Source organism: Anas acuta, chromosome 3, assembly GCF_963932015.1.
Source record: "Anas acuta chromosome 3, bAnaAcu1.1, whole genome shotgun sequence".
Classification (NCBI taxonomy): domain Eukaryota; kingdom Metazoa; phylum Chordata; class Aves; order Anseriformes; family Anatidae; genus Anas; species Anas acuta.
The window spans coordinates 116,266,358-116,286,888 of record NC_088981.1 but is presented as its reverse complement, the minus strand read 5'-3'; the positions used below and the strand labels follow the sequence as shown (position 1 = coordinate 116,286,888).

The 20,531-nt window shown below is 41.6% G+C and overlaps 1 protein-coding gene across 1 annotated transcript in view; it reads right to left on the bottom strand.

Annotated features, from left to right (window-relative positions):
• Positions 1-20,531, bottom strand: part of INTS9 (integrator complex subunit 9) — a 66,576-nt gene that overhangs the window by 43,395 nt on the left and 2,650 nt on the right. Inside the window, exons 2-8 of the mRNA XM_068678937.1 lie at positions 19,221-19,348; positions 14,575-14,635; positions 12,042-12,104; positions 8,816-8,955; positions 6,987-7,073; positions 2,676-2,796; positions 764-898 (exon numbers count right to left, since the gene is read on the bottom strand). Coding sequence (XP_068535038.1) covers positions 764-898; positions 2,676-2,796; positions 6,987-7,073; positions 8,816-8,955; positions 12,042-12,104; positions 14,575-14,635; positions 19,221-19,348 — 735 coding nt within the window. The remainder of the gene's footprint in view (positions 1-763; positions 899-2,675; positions 2,797-6,986; positions 7,074-8,815; positions 8,956-12,041; positions 12,105-14,574; positions 14,636-19,220; positions 19,349-20,531) is intronic.

The following is a 20,531-nucleotide window of genomic DNA, read 5'->3' as shown; positions in this document are numbered from 1 at the left end:
AAGGATGGTTTATCTGCTGTAGTTTTTCAGCTCCTGAGATCAAGCTTTTAAATGAAGGATGCTCAGAAGCAATACTCTTTAGCAGATATTCACCTTGGGGGAAATTACTTACTGATCATGAACCTGACACATTTTCTAAATTATTTTTAAATACCTCCTGCTAATATTGCTTTCAACTATTTTGACAACTTCTGAAGCACAGAGTACTGCAAACTTCAAGACATTCTTTGCACTAAGAATTTATGTATCTAGAGAGAATTAATTTACTGGAAATTACATCTACAGCACTATAAAGACTTTGCCCTTAGCAGAGCAGGGTGGAAATGTTGGCAGCCAGTTAGCTATCATTTCTCCCAAGGAAGGATGTTTCAGAAGTGATATAGAAGCAGTCTGCGAACTGTCTGTAAAGACTCTTTAGTGAAATATGGATTTTTTAAAAAGTCACTAATGGTCTATTGTTTAACTCTGTTGAAATTTTCCTATTTAATGCCAGAGAGAATTTCACAGGTGGTGAGTAGGTTAACACCAAGTCATCAATAACAAAGAATTTTGATTGTCCTTCCTTAGCAACTATTGATACCTGTCCACTTACCAGGGTGTTACGTCTTCTCAACGCCTATTCAGAGTCTAGCCAGCTGCTAACAGAAGTACATTTGACAGTTTCTACCTGATCCCACCTGGGTGAGCCTCTATTTTCATTTATTTATTTATTTTTTGAGCAAAGATGATTCTCCCTATAGAAGACTAACACAAATGGCTGTACCTGAGGGTGTGTTGTAAGCAGAGAAGATCCTGAAACGTAGGAAACCTTTTCGTAGTGCGACTGGATAATCCAATTGGAACTTCCAAGAGCGTAGCCTGAGCTGAGAGGGGTGACCTGTACAGCACCAAACAACTCCTGAAACACACAGCAAGAGATGTTAATTTGAGAGAGCCCCTCAGGAAAGTCAGAACAGGTCATTTTATCATCAGTAATACTTAAAAATTAGTTCTGTACTTCAAGGCCTGTATGAAGATGGAGTTTGCCTTATGTCTGCTGTTTTTATTTCCTCAGGTCTAACAGGACACATGCTCTGAGAAAAAAATCCTGAGGTTTGGCCTTCATCAAGACTCTCTTCCATGTTAATCCTCTGATGTCTGACTGACTTCACACAGCATCATAACTCTCACTGGACAAGTGAACTGTGGTCTAACTGGGGAAGCTTGTAGGAGCTTTACATCTTTGAAGACTATACCCCTTTAGGCAATATTTATTGTTACTGGCCGGCAGGAAAGAAGGAAGGGCAAGTAATTCTGTACTACTAAAAAAAAACCTCACTTTGGGTCACACGTTTTGCTGTAGAAAATGTAAAATTAAAGACAAACATGATCACTTTCTGATTGTACTTCCCACTTACCAACTTTATTTCTTTAAAAATGCTATCTACAGGTGATTTAGAAACAACTCCCTGCAAAATCCATTCAAATTTCAGTTTCAGCTCTGAGCATAAACAACCTGCCAGTTTTCTTCTTTTCAGATGTCACTGAAAAGTGTATTACTTTATCTGTACACAGCAATGGGTTATTCTTGCTTTGAGAAAGGAAAATAAGCATCCATGTACACTTCACTAATGTGCTCTACTTTCTGGTTACTGAATAATAGAACAAGTATCGGATTCATGCAATACTAATGATTTTTCTACTATCCCAATATATATTTGGATGCTTCTCAAAACAAAACAGGGTCACTATTCTTCTATTCCTCAGAGTTTGTAAACCAAAGCTCTATATTCTGCTGACACGCAGACATGTAAAACGGATACCAAACCATTCTTGATGTTGCCATGCTTTGGGTTAGCTGACTAATTAGGCTCTGATTATTTTATAAGTTTGCTTTAGGAAGAGATAAAGTATGCTCTAAAAATGTCTCCTTTATTCCAGTAACTGTGAAAGAATGATTGGTTCAAAGGTCCAGATCTGAAATGAAGTGAGATGCATCCACACCGTGAGGGCAGTCAAAAAGGAGCAGTAACCATCCACTAATGCTGAGGAAGTCTAAATACCCTCAACCTACCTGGCTGTTAGACCAAGCTGCAGCTGTTCCTTATATATGATACTTAGGTATCTCAGATTACCGAATTTTTGGTTCAGTTTGTTCTAGAAACTACACCAGATTATAGTTAACGGCATTTGAGACAACAAACCTTAGCTGGGAACCTTCGGAAAGGAGCATCTGAAGTTCAGGTTGAGCCATTAGGTTTTGTTTACAACCCCTAATTTGCTATATAAAAGAAAGTGGAGGAGGCTGAAGCACTCAAAAGATTCCCAGAAGTGAGATGCAGCAACTCAGGAGGGGATGTGGGTTACAGACAGAGAGGATACATTCATTTGGTACATCCTCCCAGCTCTCAGCGGGCCAGCCGGCAATTCTAAATTCACAGGTACGCCTTAAAATTGGCCTCCCCTGAGGATGAGGAGAAACAAATGGATACTCCCTGATTTTCAACAAACAACCACCCTTCCTGGGAGGCAGACTGAGGTACATGCAATACAATCTCGCTTTGCTTTCCCAGGTTAGGGTAGCTAGATCTTACACAGGATCCAGAAGGAAAATAGAAAAGGAAGGGAATTTCTCAGTCATTTCCAGGGGAAATAGTTGTTGCTATTGACCTGAGGAAAGCTTTGCAGATACTCACAATTTTCTGGGAATACCCCACCAGCTGGATCTTGCTGAGCGCAGCATTCACCTCTGGCATGGTGTAGCACTTCCTCCACATAGACACCTCCACTGCATCCTTCAGGGGGGCTGGCAGCAACCTGCAAAGATCGACAGGATCTGGGTGTTTTCAGAACATCCTGATGGACCCCCAGCTTTTATTCCCATTTCTATTCTCCCAATATTAGTTTTTTTTTTTTTTCCTTCTGGTGCTTCAAAGCAAGGAGCAAGGCCTTCTGCCTGTTCAGAAGCAGAATCAGACTTTGCCTCACCCCGAAGTCTGCTCTCCTTCTGCTTTTTGTTGTTGTTCCTACCCAGCCTTTCCTTCAAAGTAGCTCTGATGAAGGTGCTATAGCAACTCCTGGGGTATTTTTGCCACCGATGAAAGATGCTGGCTGATCTGACACGTCAACATGAAATGCGTTGCTCAAATTGGTAGACACGGCTGGGACCTTGGTTCAGTTTCCATTTTGCACATCCCAGCTCTAAAACTAAGATTTTGACAACAAATGCAAGCTGCAAGCTTGTGATTCAAATACTGGTACCAGCTCGTGAACAAATGTGCCCTCTGCTCTCAGTTTTGTAACTGCTGTCTTACAAGATCCTGGGACTTCCACTTCTTCGCCTTCAGCTCCGATACCCTGCCTGCCCTCGGAGTGCACTGCCAAGGAGACATTCGCTGACACTGCAGAGCACTCTGCGATCCCCTACACGGAAGTATTTAAGATGTTTTACACCAAAGAAAAAAGAAAAATCCATCCATTCTGCTCTCCACAGACGCTGCAAGTTAGCTGGGCAGTGCTGTCAGGGGAAGAAGTGAACCGTAATGTCACAGGCTGCAAGAGAGATGGCTAACTTCTGGGAAATAAATCTGCCTGAGCAACATGAACTGAGGCAGGAAGCAGCACAGCTGCCAAATGCATAAGAAGAATAGGATTTTTTTTTTTTTTGTATATTAAACCAACGCTAAATCAAAGGCTAATTCAAACCAATTTCAAAAGATTTATGGAAATTGGTCAAGTTTCTTTGATCAATTTGTTTAAAGGAATTTAATTTATTGTTATATCTACTAGGTCAGTGAACTCCTCCATAATTTAAGATACTGAAGAAAGGATTAAGACCAGCTCTTGCCAAGAGTGCTGTACAGGTCTAGCGTGATAACTGTAATTCCAACACACGCTGGCTGAAAGCATACTGTGCTTAAGGAAACAAACAAAGCGTTCAAGGTCTTTTTTGGGAAGTCATAAGCAACAAAAGGCCAAACAATGTGGATAGTTGTCCACCACTGCACTGAAGCAAATTGCCTGTAAAAGCCTTTAACCTACCATAAGAAGCATTTACTGTTGGATGCTTTTGGGAGCTTCTCTTCTGGGAAGGAGAGAATATATCTCCAGGTAATGGAGGAAAGTGGGGAATTGTCCTTGGTGACAGAGGTAAGTTCCTATTAGCCCGGACTCTGTGGCTATGTTGTAAATATACCTGGATTCTTAGCGGAGACCAATGGGTTCCATTCTTTGCTGGCTCCTCAGATGTGCCCCAGCTGGCATTCAACCTCTCACCTGAACTTTTAAGATCTATACAGGTAATCATTGGAGAATATTTTAAAGTCTGGAGTGAATCTACTAACACTGTGGCAACATCCTATTGTGGATCACCTCGTAACAACCAGATGTATGTGGGTAGAGGCAGGGACAGCCATAAGCAGGAAGGTATCACGAAGACACATGAGATCCAGTGGTTAGCATAAAAAAATTCACATTTGAGAAACTCAAGGGCTTGTATTCTTAACTGGGCACCTGCACAGAGACAGTTGCTTCTGTTCAATGCAAAGGTTAATGTTTAGTATATTATAGTATAATACGTTCTTGTCTGAAGGGAAGGGAGGGTGTTGGCACTGAAATAGATTAGAAGACCGGCCCCTCTTGTCCCAGGAAACACTCTGTTTCAGCCACTCGATAGGAAGATATAAGAAACAATCAAACAGGTAGTCACCGAAGTGTCTTTCATTAGGCAAACTTCCTCTTTAGCCCCCTTGAATCCTAATCAGCCTGAAAAATATCCTGTCTGAGCATCTACAGAGCTTCCACGAAACTGCACATTTAAAATAAAAACCAATGGCAATAAAACTTGCTAAGCAATTAGTTCAGACTGGATCTGATAATGGAAAAACATAAGCCACTATAATGAACTTATTACATTTTATACAGTATTTGCATTTAAAATGCTTCAATGCTTTATCTAATGAGATGATGATACTTTTGTGTTTTATACCAACTATTCAGAGTAAAACTAGCTGAACTGTAAAGCAGAAATGGTGATTGATCAGCCTGAAAAATTAAAGTTAGACTCGGAAGTAATAAGTATTCTGTTCTAGTAACAGCCAAGTATTTAAAAAAAATTACACCAAGGATTGCATTTTCTTAAATAATGGATGTCAGTCTAACCCTGCGTGTGCTATTAGCCAGGTGTTAATTTGTGGATGTTTGCTCACATGCCGTAATAATCAGTTCCATTCACGCTTGCATGACACTTGTCACCAGGAATCTCAAAATACTTTGCAAACATTAATTAAGTCCCTGTATAGCCTGCATGGGGGATAGGAGCTCCATTTTACAGAGGTGTAGGGAAGTGAAGGGGGAAACTCAGAGCACAGGTGGGGCACAATCGCGAAGGGAATTTGGATTTGTCCTTTTTCCAGCTCACAGACAACACTGGTTCATTCCAGCCTCAAGACAGAGTTTAGGATAGGTAGTGTTGGACGTTATGATCCTTGTGGTCCCTTAAAACTTAGGATAATCAATGATTCTATGACTTATGTTACCAAACAGCTGCATATAAGACAGAAAAATATATTTTAAATAGAGCTCCAACAAGAAGACTCCAGCCTTCGGTATCAATTGAATCAGAACAAAGATCACCTGTCTGAGTTCACCTCTGGAATAGTCAACGGCATGCAAAGTGCTCGACAGCACTTTTTCTAAAATACGACCACCAAGAAAGTGACATTAAATGAGCTCTAAGATATATGATCCTCCTTTATACCATGCATACAAAACACAGGCACTCGTGTGACAAGAATAATGGCTCCAGTCCTCCCTCGTCACATCACTGTGAGCTTCAGGAGTGGTTTCAGTCAGGCCAGCAGACTCCAAAATTAAAAAAAAATATTCTGATGAGAGTGTATATCAGCCAGCACAAAATCATGAATTTATTATCTTTGGTTTTGCTTTACATCTACGTGTCAGTTGTCTTCTTCAGAAAAGACAGTTCCTGTGCTGAGAGAAGACTGTTCCTATGCTCAGCAGGGGAGTATATAATATATAGCTAAACATATTTGGATTTTTGATTTCTTTGCTTTGCGATACTGAAAAATGGCAACACGATATTTATAACTTATTAAATAATTCATTTTTAACATTTAACTTTTAAGTCAAGCCACATTAAGAAGTAGGAATAGCAAATGGGAGATCAATTAAAATGCACAAAACAGTTGTTAAAAATAACTTTCTTTAACCAGTCCTATCTTTAAAATGTGCTACCAATGGAACTGTCTCTTCTGTAGAACATAATGTGCACCTAAAGTTGTCTGTACTTCCAAGGAGAGCATTATCTGCAATTAGTAAACCATAAGGAAAATTTTTGTATTACACAAGGTTCAGAAATTTTAGAGGTAGAAGATCTCAATTCTGAGCACCTTGTTTTTATGTATAGGTGGAATAACAAAGAGGGAATTTCCAACTAAGCTTTTTTTTTTTTTCAGCCTTCAATTTGCTTCTAAGCTTTAAACCAAAGAGGAAAAAAAAATCCACCAAACTCTCTGTTGCTCAAGCATAAAAGAGGCTGCACCCCTGGGAAGAAGGGTAGCACCACACTGTGGTTGGCTCCCAGTGGCTTCCAACAGCTTGGTGTCTAGAGTTTCTTAGCTTTTCAGTAAACACAAATGTAAATATAATTCTATATTAAAAGTATTTGAATACAATATAATTAAGTTTAAATAGCTCGCTAATTTCGTCAACTTTTTAGGATGCTAAGACAAAAATCTCTAATAGATTCTGCTAATCACAAAAATAGGAGCTACGCTATGTGAGGGGAGAACAGGACAGGTACGTGTCTTTTTGATTCTTCTTCTAAGAATCAAGCTTGTGTGGATTCTGTACATCACTCAGGTATTTTTTTCTGCTTAGTGGTATCAGCAAATCAAATCTCAAATGGCGGCAGGTCCATCTGAATTCTAAACTTTGTTTTTTAGCATTTTGGGACAGTCAGCCAATCCAGGTGGCTTGTTCCTTACCTCTGTACCTCCTTGTTCTTCCACATGGAGGCAGACTGAGCCTTTGGCACACGTTCAATGGAATTCACCAGTTCTTCCATGAGAAGTCTGAAAAGACGAAAAGACATAACTAAATTAGTACTGCAGCCTCGAAGACAAGACATAACTTTGTCCCAGATGCTTTCAGAGTATCACACAAATTGTAATGCCATCAGGCTGTTTTAAAGAGGGTGTCTTCCTGCAAAAGCATCACAGCAATTACCAGTGCCACCACTATTTTCCTGCTGAATGTGTTGAGCTTTAGCTAGCCCAATTCTGTTTGCCTGGTTGTGACAGCAAAGGATCCTACTGAGCCTACTGAGTTAGGGATTATTTGGAAAGTGGAAGGACAAGAGAAAATCCCACCTGCTGCACAAGGTGATTTCTATGTTACCGACTGCTTGCCACATGGGATGAGACAAAATACATGAAGAAAACTTGTTAGCTGATGCCTGTTTATCACTTAGAGAAGCCAACCACAATCTCAGAGGGATCCTCCTCATCTACAAATGCACAACACAGTACTTGACATAGAAATATACGTCAGGCATTAAAAATTGGTGCTAGAGATTTCACTGCCGAAAACTAAACTGCATTCCCCTTGAAGGTAGGAAGTGACAGATTTAACTGCAAGTAGTATCTAGGATTACTTGGGGTGGGGAGAACCATACCAGAGTCCCCCCTCCAACAATACTGTGCTTGTTATCTTCAACTATCGACCAGCAATAGTCCAAACGTCTACTACTAGTTCATATTTATGTAATTCCTTTCTCCTTGAAGTGCCTTCAGTTTTGGTTTGTTTTTTTTACACAAAGGGAGAATTACTTCAGCACAGAAAGTTTGTATAAGACCTTTAACAGACAAAGGTTCCTGCCCTGAAGTGCTTACAGCAGAAGTTCAGATTCCAAGGCCTGATCTGTTTTTTTTTAATGGCAACTGTTCTGCATGAGAAATGCTCACGTCCAGTTAGACGACATTAAGGACCAAACCTGCAACCCTTACTTACTGCAATTGATCTATCCAATCAAGAAACAACTCTCAAATTTTCTACTTGTTTAGACATTGGGAAGAAATTCTTCCCCGTAAGGGTGGTGAGACACTGGAACAGGTTGCCCAGACAAGCTGTAGATGTCCCATCCCTGGAGGTGTTCAAGGCCTTGGCCAAGCTGATCTAGTGGGTGGCATCCCAGCCCATGGCAGAGGGTTACAACTGAATGATCTTTAAGGTTCCTTCCAACCTGAACCATTCTGTGATTCTATGATTCATATTTCTGCTGGTTTAATTTAGCACTTCTCTTTGCAGTTAAGAGCTCATGAGAGAATCTCAGCTGTCATTTATAATGAAATCAGCTTGAATTCCCCTCCATGGTATAGAGGCTGGTACAGATCTCAAACACTGAAAAACTAAGAGGCAATAATCTTAAAAGCATTTGCTGTTTAAAAGATTGGTGATTCCTTTTCTGTTTGATGGGAGAAGAGAAGAGCACGAGAGATTGTTGATCCCTGGTTTTTGAAGGTCTGAAGCTGGCTTTATAATACTTGCTGCTCAAGGTGTCTCAGCCCACTCATGATCTACTACCCCGCATCTGCCTGGGCTCAACACAAAGCACCTGCCGTAAATGACAGACGGTTCCAGAGTCTGGGAAACATTGAGTTAACACATTTTCAGCACTAAGGACTTGGCTGCCATTCAGCTACTGCCTAAGAGCCTCTTCGGAACATTAGACACCACTCCTCTACCCATATTGTCCTTTACACCTTTTCCTTAGCGGTGATGAAAGAGGAGTAGAGAATATTAAGGGGCTTTTTACCTGCCAATTTGAACAGTGGGCTCAGTGGCGTACACTGTGCCAGTGAATCCCGTGTACTCCGTGATATAGGGCAATGCCATCATGCAGTGATAGTTGGAGATCAAGATTACATCTACCGTGGAGAGGTCAAGCAGCTCAGTCTGAAAAGAGAGGGAAGAGATAAGCAACGTGTAACCCTTTCACACAGCTTAAACAATGACAGGAAAAAAATGTCATTCTTTATTTCTTAAACTTTATATTGCAGTAAAGTAACTGGTTTATAAAAAATAACGGGGGGCATGTGTCAGTTGTTGCGAAGACTAGTGCTTCCTTTAAATTGACAGGAGTTATTAAAAAGCCCTCTAAATTTATTCTCTTCTCAAATCTGAAGAGGAAACCATGTCCTGGGTTTGTCTGCTTCACGTAATGAAATGGCTGCCGCTAAGAGAAGCGCAATGATTACCCTTCTATCAAAGAACTGATGCGTTTGCTTCCTCCGTGAGGAACACTGCCAGGCACCAAAACTTCTGCAGGAACAAGCTAGCAGAGGGTCTCATACTTTTTTATGCTGCACATGATACAGTACCCCAGGAGAAAGAGATGAATGCAGATTGTATTTATTCATATGCTTAAAATAATTCATGTATTTTCCCCAATCGAAACGCTTGGCATCTTTATCATTCACATTTTCTACAGCTAGAGATTAAGCTCATTCATACGATACAACAAAAACAGATGGGTGGGTCCAATTTGTTTTGATGTGACAGCTAAGGCAGCAGTTCAGAGAGTGAAAGGAGAAGATTTCACACATTGTTAAAGGAATTTTAATTAGAAATATTTACTGGTAATGCTATAACACAAATGGTGTCAAGCCAGAAATTTACAAGATATATGACCCCTAACTCAGTTATTATAGAGCAGCTAATGGAATTCAACACTCATCAAGCACATATTATCTGATTACAAGGCTTGGTCCAGCAATTTGAATAAAAATGGCAAGAAAGTAGGTCACTCGTCTTTTCAGAGGGCTGACACAGTGTTCTGGTGACAAGCTGCTTAACTCAAAACTAAGCATTCATGGTCTCAATCCATGATCACAGCTGATTTCAGAGGCATGATCTCCAGTCTGAGTACAGCAGGTGAAACACTATCCTCCAGTTCATAGCAGGACAACCTTCTACCTTACAAAGCTTGCGAGGCAAAAGTACGCTCACTACGTGGTATCAAAGAGCCTGCTGATGACTGCTCCTACCAAGCTGGTCCTTCATGGTTTGATTTTCAGCTGTGTCCAGGTGATACAGAACCAAAAAGGGAGTCACTCCAGCCCAGCAAGCCATCGGGAGGTAGAAGAGGATAAAGATCATCACTTTCCAAGCTTAAATGTCCCACGTCTCAGCATTCTGGAAGCATTTGCTAATAGGATGAAAGGGTGTCGAAACCAAAACAAAGTAAAATCTTCCCTGGGATTCACAGCAATCTCACTAAAAGTGCCCACGGAGTGAAGAGGTTTAAAAATGTTTCCTGAATGTGAAGTGAGAGAGACCAGAAGGTTGCCAAGCAAAGAAAGGGCCGCACTCTGCACTCTGACATGTGGAAGTGTACTCTGCTGCTGAGACAGCCTCTTATCACCTTGTGGCTTCTGGATTACATTCAAAACTTGGCTTTCTTTGGCAGTGGTGTTCCTGGAAATGATACCGTGATTCTCTAACCGCTTTTGCAGACAAGTTTCTTCAAAAGAAGTGGCATGGAAAAAGACAAAACTACTTTCACACAAGCTCCTTCTTATACTGTGCTGTTGAACACCAGCAACATTTCTAAACCCTCCTCCAGACAAGGAAGCCTGTAAAGCTAGAGCTGTGAGCTGTGTGTCACTAGCAGATCTGATCCTAGTGCTTGTGGAGAAGGCTTTGCATCTGTTGGGAACCTGGGGAATGAAAGCATTTACGAGGCTATTTGTCAAGCCCTTACAATGGTGACATGTGCAGCATTCTTTCGCATTGCCTCAATCCCAAATGAAATCCAGAAACTACACTCTCTTTCCAAGATCTGGGACACAAAGGCACCTCCTGGGCATAGAGATGCTTCCTATACCCCTACCATTCCACAGGACAGTAACCAGAAAGAACACAAGCATACAGAACTATCAGTGTTTTTATTTTATGATCAGATTATTTCCTTTCCTGCTGGGGAAAACTAACAATCAAACACAGATCTGTTGATATAATTTCCCAAAATCAGTGCCAGAGCTGCCAACTGGCTTTGAAGAATCAAGATGACAAGAGTCAGAACCTGTGAGAGGTGAGTTTCATGGAATCAACAGGCATAAACACCGCTAGCTAGAACCCCAGCAAGCTGACAGCAATCTTCCAAGACAGATTCGCAGTTCCTGTCAACAAGCTCAGGCAGAAAGAAAAAAAAAAATCCCTGCCCAAAAGCAATCCCAACGTGAAATGAAAGAACTGATGTTATCACAGCCTGAACACAGCTGAGGAAAGAGGATACTATTCCCAGACTATTCGCCATCATTCATCCTCGCTGCTCAGCTTTTCACTCTTTCAGCTCTCCTGCAGATAGGTAAGCCCAGTTAATTCAAACACTTGCACAATAGTCTTGTTTTCCTTTTTTTCTTTTCATTTAAACCCAGGTATTCTTGGCAAAACCAGCCTGAGCAGCAGCTACTTGCACAGCTATGACTGTGGATAGGAGGGTACAGCTTTTCACTTGAAGACCCAATGAGTAGTGCAAAGAGGGTAAAGCTTTTTTACTCAAATTTGCTGCCTGCACAACAGCAAGTCTGACAGCAGCCCAGCAGCAAACTTTTACCACAGCCCCCAGGGGAGCTCCAAAAGGCAGGCCACGGGTCCGTGGTTAGAGACAAGCAGCTCTCCTTGTCTTCGTGAGCTGCCCTTATCTAGATCAGCACATGCATCCTGTCATAATCAAGTCCAGCTCAGTGATATTGTCTTTGGAGGGCCCATAAAAAGGACAGTCAGGTCTTATTCTTTTGTGAGATACTGATCTGCTCAAGGAGACCTTCCAGACCTCCCAAAATCATTGCTGAAAAGGGATGTTTCCATTCTTTTTCCAGTGTCTTAGATACTAGAGGTGCCTTAGCACTATGAGGTTTCAGTATTATTTACTGAGTAGTAATAAATTAGCATGGATCTGCTAATAATAATAATAAATTAGCAAATTCTTCCCATACAAAGTAGTCAGATGTTTAAGTAATGTGTTGGAATAAACTCACCTCTGGCAAACAGAACTCAGGCACAGAGTCTACAAACACATGGCCAGAGCACTCCTTTAGTTCCTGCAAGAGAAACAAATCAGAAGACTCAAAAATACAAGACGTTACTCCAATACAGTGAGTTTTGCTCTTTCAAGCCTTTTCTTTATCATTGGAAATTTCCAATCCTCTACTACACTATGTTTATTCCCCTTCTAGGCATCATCTGGTGTAAGCAAATCTGCTGAAATTGCTTTCATGAGAAGTGAAGCTGCTTGGTACTTCAAGGGATCAGATCCTCACTTAGAGGAACGAAGGCAGCACGCTCAAGTACAAAAAAAAACCTGTGGTAACCACTGACTGGTCTTGCTGAGGCTACAAAGGGAGCAGGTAAAGAGGTGCTGTGCTATGAAGCTGAGTTTTAACAGTTGAAGGTGTCTTTGTCTACCAGAATCAGAAGGAAAATGATCTGAGTCGTGGGTCATGAAGACCTCTCTTCTTGGAACTGGAGCTTTCCCAACCAGGGAGATCTCTACAGCACATTTACAGTGTCCCAGCTATCTTACAAATTTGGAATTTAGATTTGCTTCTCAAAAACATCAAACTTTCTGTCTTCCTAGTAGCAGAACACAATTTTTAGCTCATCTCAGAGCACTTGATGAATTCCCCAAAGGTGTTTTAAGTTCCTTGTAGCACTTTTAATTATATTTACCCCTACTTGATCTCTAGTCTTGTTTTTTTTTCCCTTTATCAAGGGCTGACATCAGAAATTTTTGTCAATGGAGAAGTGACATTTTTGAGTATGGAAAACAGCAAACAAAAATATTCTCAACTCTATTCCTAGTATATGTCACAGGCTAGCTATCACCCACACTTTCCCTCACAGATTCTTCTGTTGCTTTTCCTGAAGTGAGTGGTCTCAGCCAGCTTCAGACTGATAGAATTAAAGATTGAATCCAATTCTTAATAATTACAGTGCACCTGCCAACTAATAACGAATGAGCAATTACATCTAGTGGCAGAAGTCTCCTAACCTCATCTCAAGGGAGTTCAAAATGATTAAAACTAGATCGCAGGAAATTTCAGTGCCTCTCCAGGACGTAAGTTTTATAACTGTCATCCAGAGAGTGCTATAACAGGAATGTCCACCCAACATGATAAAACATCCTCCTTTGACTCTTTCCTTTGCCTTTTTCCAGCATGGGTCAAAGTATTTACCATTCCAAGCAGTTACAACGGTCAAGGTGAAGGTAGGAGATGCTGCCTTTGAATTTTTAACACATGATTTCCATTGACACTGTGCAAGTTTGAAGATTCTCCTGTGCACACACTGCAGCAGCACCACACAAATGTAAATACATCGCTTAGAAATATACTGACAGCCTATCTGTTCGTCAGAATAAAACAGAATCCAAAGGCTCTGAGACCAACAATGGGGTTCAGGAGAAACAAATTCCAGGGAATTCAAACTGGGTAACTCAATTCCTGCCACTGAGGCTCTGTAGCTCTGTGCTTCCCTGTTAGCATGTGCTCTGAATAGAGCTGTTACTATTTTACTAACAGAAGTGCTGCCTATACAGTTTCTTTTGTCTCCAGCGAGAAGAAAACTCAGGGCTTTCATCTACAATCTTCAGCTCTCTTGCCTGGAAAAATCAGATCAGCCCAAAAGTCCTCTACAAAAGCAACTATTATTACTGTTATCCTTTAATGTTCACCTAGTTGGAGAACAGTCTATTAAAACAGTATTTTCTCTACCGATATCTACTGTTGCAGACATCTGAAAAGTATGCCTATTTTACTAGCATCTGACATATTTTTGTGTTCATTGTTCCCCTATGGCAGATCAAGCTGAATGCTGCAGTGCCTAGTTTCGGTTGAAGCCCCAGATAAATTCTCATTACAAAACTAATGTAATGAAAAGATGGGGAAAAAAAAAAAAAAAAGAAAAAAAGCATCTCTCATGTAGCTGAGTCAGTCCTGTGTCTTAGAATTCAGAGGCTGGAGATAAAATCCTCCCTGCTATGACCAGTGGCAGAACACATGTTGATTTCAACAGAGGCCAAAGTCATGCTTTTCCTCTGTAAGAGACCTCCCATGGGCAAACTATTCACTTACTTACGGTTTTCCTGTCTAAAAGAGGGAACGATACCAACCTCATTTACAAGCAAGTTATGAAACTTTAGGGTCAGAAAAGTGAGACTGTTGAATAAAAAAAAAAAAAAAGGCACTCTACAAAGGTAAAGTACTATTATTTATGGAGCTCCATGAAATAAGAAAATACTCAAACAAATGATTTCTGCATTTTAAAAGGCTTTTTTTTTTTTTAAAAAAAAAAAAAAAAGCCAGGCTACCTCTGAAGACTGAAAGCCTCAGAGTTGCTATTAGCATTTTGTTTCAAAATGTTCTGCTCTACAAGGACACCATGGCCAGTTAACGGTACACACAGAAACCTTTGCGATGAGTCAGCATGGAAGTATTGTTCCCGTAGTGAAAGCTCCTCGTCTGTCTGTTGGCTTTTCACGTGGCAAGAAAAGTCTAACCATCGGTACAGTACCTTGTCCAGAAATGTGCTTCCATCTTTCAAAACCCAACCAGGAAGTTTGGACAGCCTGGGGCTGCAGAAAGAGAGGAAAAAAATACATTGAAAAATTAATTCTACCATTATCGCTCATTAGGCACAGGCCTTCTGTTTGGTGTCATGCAGGAAGAGAAAACCATCTCTGTCTCAGGGAGCTAACAGTCTCCATAAAACAGACAGACAGTTTCATGGTGTTTAAGTGTTCACCGAAATGACTTTTACAAATCATGATTATGACACTTATATGCTTAAAAAAAAGGAGGGTGACACATGCAGGGAGTTTGATTTTAGTCATTTACGGTGAGAATTTCAAAAAGGCTCGGTGATGTTTAAGTTGCCTTAGGTGAAACTGGCTGTATAAATGGAAGAAGGATTAGGGCAGCAGAAAACTTTATGTCTGAAACAATACAAAAGCACTGTAAAACTGAATCTGCCTTGGGACAGAAGATGACAGAAAAACAGTCACATTAGCAATGGCAGGGAAAGACCAAAAACTGTGGCTTAAGTCATAGACACACAGAGTTTGGTTTTGTATCCAGATAAACCCTGGTTTTATGCTCAGCTCTCACCCTGAAGACCCACACCAACATCTGTACAGGGCATCCTGTACATCCACCAGTGATGGAAAAAGAAAGGAGCAAGCAGGGGGTTGCTGTGACCTGCAGGTTTTATGCTGGCAGGTCTGGTACCAGTCAGCAACAGCAGTCACCCCTCCCACCCTCTTTATTTTTATTTATTTATTTATTTTAAGAAAAAAAAAAGTTTAAATGCTAATAAAGAAACTTCAAGGTAATCCTGAGTTCACAGTAGGAACTGCCACAGCATTTCATGTCACCTTACTTCAGTGACATGTGACTTTTATAAGAGCCTATAACCTAGCTCTGAAACCACTGTCAACCCAGATCCAAGCACACCTGCAGAAATCCAGACAAGTCAAGGAAACGAGAATGAAACCTACCTGGAACCAAGCCCTGAAACAACTTAAGATATGGAGACCAAACTTGAGAACCTGCTTGCAATGAAATCTGCAAGTGGTTTGCACTGAACTCTGAAGAGAGGAATATGCTGTAAGGGCTTTTGAATTAAAGATCTTGAAAATAGGAAGTGATTCAATGGCTCAGAGGAATCTTGTGTTTAGATTAACGTCAGTATGAGAGAACAAACCCTAACTGGCGTTCCAGCAAGTCATGAAAAAGGGGAAAATAAAGACTTGAGGAGTGAAGATGGAAGTTAAGAGGTGAGAGCAGAAGGAAGTGTCATAAAGCAGCAGCAGGAGAAGCTACACCAGAGAAGCGTAACTCTTTTGTGGATAAAGAGCGATTCTGAAGAAGTCTGATGATATAAAAGATGAGGTGGCTAAATGTACTCGTAGCTGACACTAAAAAGCACAGCTTCGGTATTCTGGAGACTGAAGGGGTGGGCAAAGTTGTTGCAGAGCAAGTGAAAGTGCTAAAAGGAAAAGCTGGGAGAATTCAAGAAGAAACCACCCCGATATGCAACAAAAGTGACAGATAAGGGACAAAATCGTAGGGTGGAAGGGCCATTAGCAGCCCAACATCTCAGAGCCAACACTAAACCAGGTCAGTCACAGTTCCGTTTTGCTGCATCCTGCAACCCCCTGGAGGATGACTCTAGAGCCTCTCTGGCGATGGGTGAAAGTGCTAGACTAAGAAAAACTTCACCAATGAGATGTTAATGTCTCACCTGAGGTTCTCAAGATGCAATTTGTGGCCAGCACCCTTATACTGTCTGTCACTTGAGAAGAGTTTGGCTCTGTTGTCTCTGTAACTTCCTTTCAGGTAGCTGTAGACTGCTATTAGCTCCTCCTTTAGCCTCCTCTCTGCCAGATCAAACAAACCTGGCTCCTCAGCCTCTCTGTGCAGTCACAGGCTGGCTCTGAACCCCATTTCAGAGCCCCCCAAACACCCTCTCCAGTTTCTCAGCATCCCTCCTTCAGCTGGGAATCCAAACCTGGATCAATCTGTGGTTTCGCCAGCATGAGGCCAAGAAGAATGAACTTTCCTTGATCTGCTGGCCATACTCCTCCTAATTTAGCCTGCTGCGTGGTTTTGCCTTATTCATGATGAGAGAGCTCTATTGACTTGTGCTAAAGCTGGCATCCACTGAAGAGCACAGTCTTGTTGAGAGGCAAAATTAGCAGATGGCTCCTGTACGGGGGTGAGAGTGGAATAAGCAACACAGGACAGAAAGGACTCTACCTTGAAGCCAAGAAGTAACACGGTGCCTGCCGACATAGTTTTGACATTGTAATAGAGTGATTGATTAATCCAAAATAGCTAGAACTGTCACATAAATAACGTGAGCAAGTGTGTCATGGCTAGACAGGAAAGGTTAAGAGCTTCCCACATGTTCATTTTACCGTTTTGCATTTGACTTTGGTTCAGAGGAGAAAATTCCAGTTGACAAACTTCCTTTAAAGTACACGAACTGGCGTGGAGAGCTTGGCAACTGCGGTACTTCGCACATGCTCCATGGGCTGGTGAGAACAAGGACTGCCATTTCCCGGACAAGGTGGAATCCTGAATACCTTTTGATGGGCTTTTTTTTAAGAGGAAAGAACTCTAAAAAATGACCAGTCCTTTTAATGAATCAAACACTATGGCACGTTCTACTCTTAGAGATCAAAGCACAGGCTCTCAAAATGTTTGCTTAAGGAGGTCCCATGTCAGGTAGGACATAAGCTCCAGTTGCATAACAAAAAATCTTCTAATATCATACCTTTATGTTCCATTCATAACAATTGGAGCATTTTTGCAGACCACATATAAAGACTTGCAGAGCCCAAGTGGTTCATGGATCCTACTTTGGGGATCTCTGGTTTAAAGACGGCAGAGAGAAGCATAGCTCCTCTCTGGTCAGGGTTTCACACTGGTCCAGCTCAGCCTAGCTGCAAGAAGCACTCCTGAGAGGAAATACAGTGATAATAACCTGAGATCTGACAGACCTATCTTCAAATTCTTGCTCTGCTACAAGCTTCACGCAAGACCTCAGGCAATCAGTCCATTTTTAGTCTCTCCTCTGGAAGATAATGTCAGCTCTCTATCACCCATCCACATTAATAATACACATTTGAGTTTCAGAGGTATTTAGACATCCTGGTAACGGAGACCAGATATGGAATGGTACTACAATAAGCACTACAGAGAGAGAAGGACTTTTTAGTGGCAGTCACTTTCCTCCTCAAGTTTCTAACTCACTTCCCCAACTCCCTGCAGGACATCTGCTTTGTAGAACACCAAAGAGATCAATTACTTGCTCAAGTCCATGTGCTTAGGACAATCCTTGCTGCAAGGGGTGTTCAATCACCTTACCGACAAGATTGATTGGATTTAAATCCGACTGTTTGCTCCGATTCCACTGGGCCATCAGGGGTCAAATCTGACATCCTTTCTTATTGAGTTTGAGTCATTTTAGTGCAGACATTCTGGAGGTACTTTGGGAATTCCAGGTTGTGACCTGCAATTTGGCTGTGCATTCCCAGGGTCTGCTATCAGTAGACAAAGCTGGCATATCCCCCGGGAGCGCTGATGCCTGCAGTTCTAAAGAACCTCTTAAGCCTTTGTTCAACCACCCAGTTTTGCTATTTGTTCCTCTCTCTATTTCCTTTTTCTCTTTGGGGGTGGGGAAAAGCTAAGGCAAGGCCATTTTGTCTCTACCTGGATTTCCATTGTCCCAGCTTTTCCTCTCCAAGAAATAACAAATCATAGGAAGTGCTGGTCAGCTGCTATAAGCTCATTAGGTCACTTATGAAACTCTTCCTGGTCATACTCTGCTCCTTTCAACCAAGCCTCCCCTAAACCCAGAACACGCCTCACTTGTTTCTTTTTGGATCAGTTATTAAATGGCTTTTTGTGAAAATTCCTGCTGGCTTCACATCACCAGGAGTTACTCATTCCCACCTTCCCAAGCCACCCCTTTCGTAATTTGTTCCATTTAAGGGTGACTTATGTCTTGCATAACTGAATATTCAAGTCCATTTACAAGCCTGGAAGAAGACTGCTTTGTAGTTAGAGCACAGGACGGGAAGTCTTGATCTTGGGATTGTCTTCTACACTACTTCCATTTCACTGCTGCTCCATTCCTGCGCCCAGCTGCACTGCGCTTTTATTTATTTAAATTTTAAAATGGAACAATTATGCTATCAAGTCAACTAACAAGGACGGTTAAGTGCTATTTTTCTTTGCATTAGTCTGTGCTCTGACAAAAAGCCTGAGAAGACGATGGTTAAACAGTACTTGCTGGGCTCTGCGCACTCCATCTCAGTTACCCATTTATCTCATCTTGCATGAAGAAGCCAGAAAGATGACAGATATGTGACCTCACTTGTGCTGAGCAGTTGCAGCAATACTTTACTGAAGCTTAGAATAAATTATCTAGAAAAACCAATCAATAAATCCATAAAATGTCTTCCGTCTACTGAGCCAAAGGACGTTATTTTGATAAAGAGAATTTTTAAGTGAACAAAGTCTATTTATGATATCAGATGATGCAGTTCATTTGTACTCAGCCCCTCTCTCCTTCCAATATACCGTTTCATGCGGAGCACTCCAGCTGCAACCCAAGAAGGCGCAGCCTAAGTGCTCACAGGCCACAGAACATACCTCTGAACCAGCGGCAACGGGAGGAAATTGAGGGTGGACGTCATATCCAGCCCGCAATCCAACATGATGGTGGTGGATTTGAACTTGAGCACGTTGCATGGTAAGGTTGGATGTCCCGACAGGCAGTACTGAAAGGAGAACATGAGGATGAGTCACTCATCACCTTTACCAACACAGCCACCTCCCTGAAACTGGACTTTTTTCCTCATCTTTAAACGCAGTTTCACACACACTAGAATGAAATATGATTTCCTATAAATTTCTGTCTCAAAACCATGTGTGATTGTTGAAATTCCTCCACATCAGGGTATTAAGAGGCAGATTTTCTTCAGGCAAGGCTTTCTCATCACATGAGAGGATGACGTAGCTCTTCTCAATAATTTAGGACACACATAATATCTCTTTCCTCTAACAACCACCTATTTTCACACACAAAAAATAAACTGAAAATTAGTATCTTCAGAATTCAGCCCCTGGCAAAACTTGGCTGAAATTGGCTAGCAAATTTGAAAAGTACCCGGGGGTGGAAACAGAGGGAGGGAATTCCTGCAGAAGCACAGGTTTTATTTCTTAAGAAACCAGCCTAAACAACCAACCAAGGTGCAGCCCACACCTCCTGTGGCTGCTTGGCACAGCTCAGCAGAGGAAGCTGTCAGTGTGTGCGCTGCAGCAGCTCTGGGGCATGCTCTCACCTGCTTTTTGTCTTGCAAAACGCAAACAGGAAACACTAGGGAATGGACCACCGGTACCTGAATGGCACAGTTTGTGTACTGAGAAATCCCAAATGCTTTGCAAGCTTAATGAGCCAGTGAGCAGGTTATGTACAGGGGCACTTCGGCATCATTGAGATGCAGTCGCCTCTTGTATGGAGAGTGGCAAACATTTAACGAGGCAGCTGAAGCTCTGAATAAGAAGAGAGGTGAATAAAAATGCTACCTTTAAAAGGTGAGATTAGAAACAAGTGTCTGACTAGAGCGCGGCCAGCTCAGCATCAGGATTTCTCTTCCTCGAGGAGGGATTCGATGGCTCTTTGGGGACTGGAGATTTTGCATCTTGAATGCGAGTTTTTGCAACTCCAAGTCTGGGCATCTGGTATCACGCTAACTCTCAGGTGGTCAAACTTCGCTTTTACGTTCAAATTTTTGTCAATTAAAATGAAAAATATCAACCGGCTGTCCATGCACTGCGCTGAAAACTCACTCATTTTCTCAGTCGTTTATACCTCGTGTTTGCTTTCTGCACTTCATGAAGGGGAAAGAAGGTAGATAAATCATTTCATTTTCTGCCTCTGCTCACAATATGTTAACAGGG